We start from the raw sequence: 11109 nt of genomic DNA on the forward strand, positions 1-11109 counted from the left end.
TTCCGACATCGTGACTCGGCGGTGTCCAGGAATGTTATGGCAGAGTCCTGGCATCCCTGCCTCTCTTCCGCTGCTACATGCCGTCACGCCCCCTCGGTTTTCGCCCACCTCTCACTTTGGTGTTGTGGCCCTCTGGGAACTTCCGGTTCCGGGCTCACTCTTAGGACGAAGGGCGGGGCTTCTACTTCTCGCGCTTTTGTGGAGAAGACAGCGTTTTGGCACCAAAAGATGGTGGAAAATCACGGAATTGGCGGGAAACGGGACTTTTGACGCGTGGTTTCGACTTCTAAGGCGCACGTCACCCAGGTAAGTGGGTCCTGCTCGAATCCTGTTCGTGACGCCAGGAATTTGAGGGTGTGCCGCCCCTGTGCCAGCAGCCGAGCTGCTCGGATGCGGGTTCTCAGTGGCTCGAGGGTCTCCGGACCCGGGGGTCGTGCGGCCACTCAAATGAAGGGGGTATTTACAAGGAATTTATTAGAGTTCATGACGCCACCCGTGGTATGTGGTAATTAGGAGTACCACCGCTGCAGTTGGGAGTACCCGGGGATGATTGAATGGGGCAGACAGGTGTTAGAACCCTCCACGGGTAGGGGGAATACCTCAGGACTCAGTAAGGGGAGCTGTGGGATGCAGGGGGGTTCACTTTGGTGCTCACTCCATTAAGCAGACACCGACAACTGGTAAAACAAGTCTCTGGACACCACTGCCGCTGAGGGGAGCTCAGTTCGGGTCCCATCCCCAATGGTGCTGCGGTGTGATCCGTGACCTGCTTCCTGGCACTAAGTTTACTTGTTTGGTGGTCCCGGTGGTGTGAAACTTGCCGGGTCCCGCTCCCCACTCTGGCTAAGTGTGGGAGCTTGCTCACAGGGCTCACGCTTGGGATTTTCTGGACCATTTTGGATTGGAAAGTCCTATCCCCCTCGTTGCGCTAGTGCCCCGATTTTGGAGTGGTTGGGAACGAATCTTGAAGGCTCCGTTCTCCACGGTTAAATTATCGGGTTGCCTGAAGCTACTCCCCGACCTAGGGTCCACGTACCCTGTCGTGCCTTGGTCCCAGCCCAGTGATGGTGCAAGGCTGCCGGCAGTCTTCCTCGACAGATCCGTGCCCCTTGCCACGATCCCCTGCGACCAGGGGTCCAAGTCCTCTAGGCCCAGACCACCGTCTGCCACCTAGATTGTTTCCCAGGAACCCCGCTCCCAACCTCCTCTCACTTTCACTTCCAGACTACTGTCCTCTCTCCTCTTAACACTCCTCAACTCCCCTCCCCAACCCCCCAGGTGGGCGACTCTATTCCACTCAAGCCATCCACTGGTATGTTTGGTGGGCGTGGTGCAGGGTGTATCTAGGATTTGATTAGCTGATGTAGGCAACACCATATGGTTAGGGACCCAAAACCAAGAAGGAGGTGGATACTGCACAGGAGGGTACATTGTGCAATACCCTGTGACGACCTGATAGTTCAGGGACGTCACATTGTCTGGTGTCCATCATACTGAGGGAGGGCTGTGTGGGGTCCATCATACTGAGGGAGGGCTGTGTGGGGTTCATCATACTGTGCGGAGGGCTGTGTAGGGGTCTATGATACTGTGTAGAGGACTGTTTTTGGTGCATCATACTGTGCAGAGGGCTGTGTGGGGCCCATCATACTATGCGGAGAGCTGCGTGGGGTTCATCATACTGTACGGACGACTGTGTGGGGTCCATGATAGTGTGCGGAGGACTGTGTGGGACCCGTCATACTGTGTAGAGGGCTGTGTGGTGCCCATCACAATCTGAGGAGGGCTATGTGTGGTCCATCATATTGTATGGTGGGCTGTGAGGGGTCACAGTTGGGGAGTATATTGTGTTGTGGTCATCATACTTTGCCTAGGTAATTGAGGGGGATACAGTGGGGTCGTCATATTGTGCGTGTGGAAAAATCCACTGTGGGGCTATCATACTGTTTGGGGAGCAGGTTTTTTTTTTTAACATCATACTTTATGGGTGCTATGTAGATTTAAGTGAAAAAAATGCTAACTCGGCACTATTCATATAACAAACATGGTCACTCACCATTCATGTTGATAATCCTGTGCGCCGCATTCGGTACCAGGGGTGCTCTGCTGTTAAATCCCGGCAGGGGGTAAAGTATCCAAAACCACATAAGTCAGCGGCCATCACCGTAAGTAAGACAAGTAGTCTAGTAAATGTTCATAAAAGGAATGACCACCTTGGGTGACGGGAGAGAGGTGAGAGCAGAGGTGTTAGAGCGGCCATTTTGTGGTGCAAAATGGCCGCCGCCTCAGTTCTCGCTCTTGCTCACCCATCTCTCCAGTCACCCGCTATTCCAGGGCAGTCATTGCTTATTTGAACATTTAATAAATTACTTGTCTTACTTGCAGTGATGGCCGCTGACTTCTGAGGGTAAAATGAAAGGGGACTATAGGGGCTTCAATAGGAGGAAAATTACTTTGTAAGTGCTGAAAAGTTGTGAGGTGTTCTTATGTGACCCAGACGAATATTTACATATAGTATTTCTTACTCATAGCATTCCTGCTGTTTTCAGGGCACACAGGCAATCGTCAGACCCGCGGGTGTCGGTCTGAGGAGAATCTTCTCCGCCTGCGCACAGCCCACAGTCCTGTGAGGAGAAGACTACATCTCCCGGCATGCCTTGGAACGAAGTCCGCGCGTGACACGCAGAGGACATGCTCTTCCTTCCCGGCCTCCGTACAGGGGAGGCGGAAGTGGCGCTCCGGGAAGATGGGGCTGGCCGTGTTTTTCGGCTGCACCTTTGTGGCCTTCGGGCCGGCTCTGTCGCTGTTTATTCTCACCATCGCCGGGGATCCGCTGAGAGTTATCATCCTGGTGGCCGGGTATGCTGGGGTTGGGGCTGTCATTACTTTACTGCACACCTTCCGGATAGGGAATAGTTATAGTCAGCAGTGTAGAGTGGCCACAGCAGCACAGATGATTTCAGGATTGTGATGCGGGAGGGAAAGGCACCTAGTGACAGCAGGAGAACCTCACAGCAGCACAGAGGATTTCGGGATGGTGATAGGAGGAGGGAAAAGCAACTAGTGACAGCAGGAGAACCTCTCAGCAGCACAGAGGATTTCAGGATGGTGATAGGAGGAGGGAAAGACTAGTGACTGCAGGAAAACCTCTCAGCAGCACAGAGGATTTCGGGATGGTGATAGGAGGAGGGAAAAGCAACTAGTGACAGCAGGATAACCTCACAGCAGCACAGAGGATTTCAGGATGGTGATAGGAGGAGGGAAAAGCAACTAGTGACAGCAGGAGAACCTCTCAGCAGCACAGAGGATTTCAGGATGGTGATAGGAGGAGGGAAAGACTAGTGACTGCAGGAAAACCTCTCAGCAGCACAGAGGATTTCAGGATGATGATAGGAGGAAGAAAAGACTAGTGACAGCAGGAGAACCTCTCAGCAGCACAGAGGATTTCGGGATTGTGATGCGGGAGGGAAAGGCACCTAGTGACAGCAGGAGAACCTCACAGCAGCACAGAGGATTTCGGGATGGTGATAGGAGGAGGGAAAAGCAACTAGTGACAGCAGGAGAACCTCTCAGCAGCACAGAGGATTTCGGGATGGTGATAGGAGGAGGGAAAGACTAGTGACTGCAGGAAAACCTCTCAGCAGCACAGAGGATTTCGGGATGGTGATAGGAGGAGGGAAAAGCAACTAGTGACAGCAGGAGAACCTCACAGCAGCACAGAGGATTTCAGGATGGTGATAGGAGGAGGGAAAAGCAACTAGTGACAGCAGGAGAACCTCTCAGCAGCACAGATGATTTCAGGATTGTGATGCGGGAGGGAAAGGCACCTAGTGACAGCAGGAGAACCTCACAGCAGCACAGAGGATTTCGGGATGGTGATAGGAGGAGGGAAAAGCAACTAGTGACAGCAGGAGAACCTCTCAGCAGCACAGAGGATTTCGGGATGGTGATAGGAGGAGGGAAAGACTAGTGACTGCAGGAAAACCTCTCAGCAGCACAGAGGATTTCGGGATGGTGATAGGAGGAGGGAAAAGCAACTAGTGACAGCAGGATAACCTCACAGCAGCACAGAGGATTTCAGGATGGTGATAGGAGGAGGGAAAAGCAACTAGTGACAGCAGGAGAACCTCTCAGCAGCACAGAGGATTTCAGGATGGTGATAGGAGGAGGGAAAGACTAGTGACTGCAGGAAAACCTCTCAGCAGCACAGAGGATTTCAGGATGATGATAGGAGGAAGAAAAGACTAGTGACAGCAGGAGAACCTCTCAGCAGCACAGAGGATTTCAGGATGGTGATAGGGGAAGGCAAAGGCAAATGGTGACGGCAAGAGAACCTCTCAGCAGCACAGAGGATTCAAGACTTTGAAAGGAGGAGGAAAAGGCAACTAGTGACGGCAGCAGAACCTCTCAGCAGCACAGAGGATTTCAGGACCGTGATAGGAGGGAAAGGCAAGTGGTGACAGCAGGAGAACCTCTCAGCAGCACAGAGTATTTAAGGAGAGGATGGTGCCTTTGTTAGTCTCTGCTTTCAGACAGTGAGTGTGTTGATTGTGTCCAGTCAGGACCGAGGAGGATGATGAAGACTGTATTAGGAAGTGGCAGAAGTTTTGGGAGTGATAAAACTTTATTAACACAAGGCTGTGCAGACGCTGTGTCCTGTGAGCCCTCTCTCTCTCCTCCCCGCAGCTCGTTCTTCTGGTTGGTGTCCGTTCTCTTCTCCTCCCTGATCTGGTTCATCTCCGTCCAAGTCAGTGATAGGAATGACTCCCGTCTCCAGTACGGACTGTTAATATTCGGGGCGGCCATCTCCGTCCTGCTGCAGGAAGCCTTCCGGTACGCCTACTACCGGCTGCTCAAGTAAGTGCTGATCGCCCAGTCCTCCTCCTTCTTTTTTTTTTTTTTTTTTAGCGCCTTGTTGGAGACTTGACCCTGCGATCAATCTCCCGTGAGGCCTGGCCACCGGTGTCGACTGTGAAAGCCCTCAGTGCGCTCCTGTGACTGGCATGTTAACCCCGTCATCGCCCTGGATCCAACCGTTTATATGCTGCAGTCAGAAAGTGGAAGAGGCATCTAAAGGGTTAAATAACATGGCGTTCTTCTAGTGGACAAATCTTTTGACAATTACATTTTCTGACTCTAATCTTCTTCTCCAGGAAAGCAGATGAGGGCCTGGCCACCATCAGTGAGGACGGACGATCGCCTATCTCCATCGGGCAGATGGCTTATGGTGAGTGGATGTCACTGAGCTGTAGGATTGGCGAGATTTCCACGGTCTGATCTCATTGCTCAGCTGTAAAATTGGGGAAATCTCCAGGACCTGATCTCACTTCGGAGCTGTAGAATCGGGGAGATCTCCAGGGTCTGAGCTTATTCTTTAGCTGTAGGATCGGGGAGATCTCCAGGGTCTGAGCTCACTCCTGAGCTGTAGGATCGGGGAGATCTCTAGGGTCTGAGCTTACTCTTGAGCTGTAGGATCGGGGAGATCTCCAGGGTCTGAGCTTACTCTTGAGCTGTAGGATCGGGGAGATCTCCAGGGTCTGCGCTCACTCCTGAGCTGTAGGATCGGGGAGATCTCCAGGGTCTGCGCTCACTCCTGAGCTGTAGGATCGGGGAGATCTCCAGGGTCTGCGCTCACTCCTGAGCTGTAGGATCGGGGAGATCTCCAGGGTCTGAGCTCACTCCTGAGCTGTAGGATCGGGGAGATCTCCAGGGTCTGAGTTCACTCCTGAGCTTTAGGATCGGGGAGATCTCCAGGGTCTGCGCTCACTCCTGAGCTGTAGGATCGGGGAGATCTCCAGGGTCTGAGCTTACTCCTGAGCTGTAGGATCGGGGAGATCTCCAGGGTCTGAGCTCACTCCTGAGCTGTAGGATCGGGGAAATCTCCAGGGTCTGAGCTCACTCCTGAGCTGTAGGATCGGGGAGATCTCCAGGGTCTGAGCTTACTCCTGAGCTGTAGGATCGGGGAGATCTCCAGGGTCTGAGCTTACTCCTGAGCTGTAGGATCGGGGAGATCTCCAGGGTCTGAGCTTACTCCTGAGCTGTAGGATCGGGGAGATCTCCAGGGTCTGAGCTCTCTCTTTAGCTGTAGGATCGGGGAGATCTCCAGGGTCTGTGCTCACTCCTGAGCTGTAGGATCGGGGAGATCTCCAGGGTCTGTGCTCACTCTTTAGCTGTAGGATCGGGGAGATCTCCAGGGTCTGAGCTCTCTCTTTAGCTGTAGGATCGGGGAGATCTCCAGGGTCTGAGCTCTCTCTTTAGCTGTAGGATCGGGGAGATCTCCAGGGTCTGCGCTCACTCCTGAGCTTTAGGATCGGGAAGATCTCCAGGGTCTGCGCTCACTCTTGCACTGATCTCTTGTCTTATCTCCTCAGTGTCCGGCTTCTCGTTTGGGATCATCAGCGGCGTCTTCTCCGTCATTAATATCCTTGCAGATGCAGTCGGTCCCGGCATCGTGGGCGTCCATGGAGATTCTCAGTATTATTTCCTAACTTCAGGTAATGATCAGAGACCACAGCGGAAAGGCCCCTGCAAGGAAGGGGAAATCAGTATCCTCAGGACCAGTAGGTATACCAAAGGCAACTCATCAGCACCACACAGTAGTGGCAAGGGGATGGGCTGGCAGAGTGCCCCCGTGTCTAAATGCATAGATGCTGCAGCCCCTTTTGAACCTGGGTTGGAGACGTGTCTGATTGGCTGCTGTAAGCAAGTGTTGGCTGTATAACACAGATGGCAGCTATTAATACATGCAGGAGTTAAAAGGAAGTGGTGCTTGAGTGTAATTAGGGAAGGTCCGGGATCGGCCCTGATCCTATGATCGGCAGTGCCCATCCCCTCTCACGGGATCGGATAAGAGGTGTACGGCTGACCCTATCGTGATGAGTCTAATGTTGCTCCATTGCTTCCCGGCAGCATTCCTGACCATGGCCATTGTATTCCTGCACACCTTCTGGGGGATAATCTTCTTCGCAGCTTGTGAAAAGCGGAGACCGGTCCACATCGTCGGCGTGGTCCTCAGCCACCTGATCACCTCTGGGTTGGTGAGTCCAGGACCTAGTGTCTGGCAGGACATGTTGGAAGTTGTAGTTTCACAACTTCTTTTTTCTCTCATTTCCTCTTTTTATCTGCAGACGTTCCTTAACCCATGGTACGAGGCCAGCCTGATCCCTATATACGTCATCACGCTGGCCATGGGAGTGTGGGCCTTCGTGGCCGCAGGAGGCAACCACCACAACATACGCAAATGCCTTGCTTGTAAGTATGGCACTTTTTCCAAGCACGTCACATGGAGTCAGTCTCTTCCGTACACAGCAGGCGCCGGCTGTATTACACAGCCGCACTGAGATCAGAAATGTGATGTCTACACCCCTAAATGACCAGGAGATTTTCTCAGCTGTGTTTTTTAATAAAAATGTAAAATGGTCAGTAAGTGTATAAAATAATCCAGTTCCCTAAAGGGTCTCTCTTTTTTACTTTTTGGGGGGTGAGGGTTAAATAATAAAATATATAATAAATTATAAATATTAATAACGATAATTCAAGTTATTAATACATATAAAATAATCAAATACATTATTAAAATAATCAGTGAATGTATAAAACAATCCAGTGCCCTATTGGGTGATCCATAAAAATATATAGAAAATTATGAATATTAATAATAAAAGGTAATATAAATGATCAGTATAATAAATCAAATACATTAATAAATAATAGATTAAAATGGGCTGGTTTGTTTCTGGGTTTTTGTTTTTTTAAGGGGGCGGTGATGCATTAAAAAAATCTAATATTTTTTCATTTAAAATATAATAGAAATTATAAATACAATCAAATATATTAAATTATTAATGTAAAAATAGTCTGATACATTAAAAAATACTATATTTTAAAAATAAAATGAGATATAAATGATTAGATATAAATCAAATATATTGATAACATTACAAATGATATTAATAATAAAAATGTAAAAACAATCCAGTCCACTAATAGGCCTTTTAGGAAAAGGGAGGAATGTAAAGCTCAAATTCGCCCTGATAACTAAATTGGGCTGACCGGCGCTGGCTTCTCGGCCTCTTGTTTAACAGTGGAGGTAGGGGCTCGGCTGCATAGCATTTCTGTCAATGAAGTGGAGGCCGGCGCAGAAGAACCATAGACCGCAAGTGCTCCGCTTGCTCAGGTAAAATGTTGATCGGATCCCTTTAAGGGCAGTTTAGGGGTTACTTGAGACCCCCTCCTTTCCCACCACACACTCCCCTTTTTTCCCGCATCCCTGTTACTATTATGCAGGATAAGCCTGCGCCCGAGCCTCTTATGGCTTAATATGTAAAACAGAAACTGTTTTGTTTCTGCAGGCAAACGGCAAGAGAGTAACCAGGTTATGGTCTATTCTGCTCTTCAGGTGCCCAATGAGGACTGAGGCCGAGCTCAGCTGCCGTGCAGCCACCTACAGACATTAACTGAGTCACCATTCAAGTGCTCGACTCTCCCAGAAGCCGGCCCCCCTACATTTTCTGTTCTGTCCACCCCACCCGTGTCTAAGAAGATGAGACGGACCCCCGTCACCTGGTGTTTACGTTTTCTTTGGTTGGCCTCCTGCTCCTTCCGTCCTGGCCGCCGGCTCTGGGCCTACTCAGGCTGTGGGGGCAATCTGGAATTGCTCATCATGTCGAACCCGCCAGTCCGTGCACTGGTTTACTACTACTGGGATCCTCAACCGGTCTACTGCTCTTGTTTTCCATTCGTGCCATTTTGTTTTGTTTTGTTTTTTTTCCATCCATGACCTTTTCCATCCGTGCCATTTTTAACCTGTGACATTTTACTTTCTTTTTCCGCCTGTGATCATTTTCCTTCTTCCTTTGACCCCCGTGACTTTTTTCCTTCCCCCGACCCCCGTGACCTTTTTCCTTCCCCCGCCCCCCGTGACCCTTCTCCTTCCCCCGCCCCCGTGACCTTTTTTCCTTCCCCCGCCCCCGTGACCTTTTTCCTTCCCCGCCCCCGTGACCTTTTTTCCTTCCCCCCGCCCCGTGACCTTTTTTCCTTCCCCCGCCTCCCGTGACCTTTTTTCCTTCCCGCCCTCCGTGACCTTTTTCCTTCCCCCGCCCTCCGTGACCTTTTTTCCTGCCCCCCCCCGCCCGCCATTACCTTTTTTCCTTCCCCCCCGCCCTCCGTGACCTTTTTTCCTTCCCCCCCCCCCCCCCCCCGTGACTTTTTTTCCTTCCAAACACACCCCCCCACCCCGTGTCTCTGTGATGATGTTTTTTGTTTTCATCCATTACAGCGAGTGGAGAATGGTTCGATCAAAGATACTCTTCATTTGAAGATAACTGATCTTTGGACCTTTAAACCGTCTGTTTCCAATCATTTTTGTTTTTTACTAAGCTTACATCTGTGGAGCTATAACTACTACCCTCATTTTACTGAAGGATGATCAGTCCGCACTGACGTATTAACATTACTTACCGAACCTCAGCGATGTGTCAGGATCAATTTTGGTGCCGCATCCTATATATATATATATAATTTTTTATTTTTTTTTCTTTATTTTTTTGTTTTGGAGTTGGTTGTAAATATCAAAGAGCTCCATCTAAATGCAGAAAGGGATGACTGCTCCTAGTCAGCTGCCTATGTAGCCTACAGTTCACCTAGTACTATAGTTACCTATACAATGTTAAAAAAAAAAAAAACCATTATAAATCCTTTGCTTTACTGTTTTTGTACCAGTTTTGAGTTATTTTTGTATCTTCTCCTCCGCTCACAGCTAAAGCTGCATTAAAACTCCAATTAGAAGCTGAAAACAGTTTAGCTCCACCCACCAGCCATGTGACCTAACAGCAGCATTTTTACTGGGCACCTGTCGCCTGAGCTCCCACAATGCACTCTGTTTAGTTTTGGTTGGGAACGGAGAAGAAAATATTGGTATGAGAGAAGTAAAGCAAAGAGACATTTTAGGCCAATTTTTACCTGGAAATTGACTGGTGGAGTTTACCCTTAAATTTCATTTGGAGAGTATTATTGGCACCAGTAAAATAAAATTAAAAAAAAAAGCAGACGTTGAAACCACACCCACGTGTGGGTCGGGTTTTCAATGAGCTGGGTAATTGGTCATAATCATGTGGCTGAAACCACACCCACATGTGTGGGCAGGGTTTTCAACTAGCTGTCATTGGCCAATTGGCATAATCATGTGAAGCCCCTCCCACTTAAAGTGGGCGTGTTTATGTCCTCGTGCCGAGCTTAGTATCCTAATGGGGGCGGTTTACTGATATGGAGACGCTTGGTTATAGGTGTGTATATAGTAAAGGGCCTTAAACATGGAGATTAATCTGCTGTTATGGAAGCAGCCATTTTGGAAGCTGATTTTCCTCTTATACTTTCTCACAGCACCTGCCAGACTGGTATGGGTTATACTCAATGGCTGGCTCCATAAAATGTGTCTAAGATACCACAGGTCACGAAAAAATGGGGTATCAAAAGATTGGAGTACTCCTTTAAGACTTTTTTTGTATGACGTATCACATTGAAAGGCGTTGTCCACCCAGCCAGCATAGCTGACAATGTATCCATGTTACGTGACAGCCTTTTGAGGCAGATGTATGAAACTTTCTTTGTTGCCCATAGCAACCTGAGAATGTGAAATGATTGGTTGCTATGGGCAACAAAGACAATTTTTTTTTTCCTGAAGTCTCAAACTTTTTACGATTTGCGTCCTCCACAGGGAGAGATGCTCTCAGCAGGAGAAGAAAACTCCATTAATCCCACCCAAGTGGTGCATATGGACAATCCCTTTTGGGCCTTAATCTGCCAGTGAACTACAGTCTACATGGGCCCGACTCAAGCTGCCACGTAGGTGTCTTAGGTATTTTTTTTAATTATCATTATCTTTGAGGAAATCCAAAGACTTTTTGTTGTAGTTTTCCGCAGCCATTATCCGACTATGCATTGCAGGGTCTAGGCCTCGTCCTGTCAGCAGCGAATGAACATGTACAAAGTGATCACTACTGTTTTTACAGTCCTGCAATACATTTCTCCAATAAAGACACATTTCTTGGTTATGTGGTGTATTTATATATAAGCCGGGTGATTCATGTACACAGTAACTGCACCAGCAGAATA

General features: G+C 49.2%; 1 protein-coding gene across 2 annotated transcripts; it reads left to right on the plus strand.

Moving 5' to 3' along the window:
* Positions 1 to 2715: 2715 nt before the first annotated feature.
* On the plus strand, positions 2716 to 11046 carry APH1A (aph-1A gamma-secretase subunit). Of its 2 annotated transcripts, none has more exons than XM_075331231.1 (7): positions 2716 to 2856; positions 4684 to 4854; positions 5151 to 5224; positions 6369 to 6491; positions 6907 to 7034; positions 7125 to 7248; positions 8349 to 11046. In XM_075331231.1, exons 1-7 carry the CDS (start codon positions 2744 to 2746, stop codon positions 8411 to 8413), a joined length of 798 nt encoding a protein of 265 aa, XP_075187346.1. In that variant the 5' UTR covers positions 2716 to 2743; the 3' UTR covers positions 8414 to 11046. The 2 variants fall into 2 exon arrangements, with proteins under 2 accessions (XP_075187346.1, XP_075187347.1); XM_075331232.1 differs by having other exon boundaries at positions 8396 to 11046.
* Positions 11047 to 11109: the final 63 nt, after the last annotated feature.

Source organism: Anomaloglossus baeobatrachus, chromosome 12, assembly GCF_048569485.1.
Source record: "Anomaloglossus baeobatrachus isolate aAnoBae1 chromosome 12, aAnoBae1.hap1, whole genome shotgun sequence".
Taxonomy (NCBI): domain Eukaryota; kingdom Metazoa; phylum Chordata; class Amphibia; order Anura; family Aromobatidae; genus Anomaloglossus; species Anomaloglossus baeobatrachus.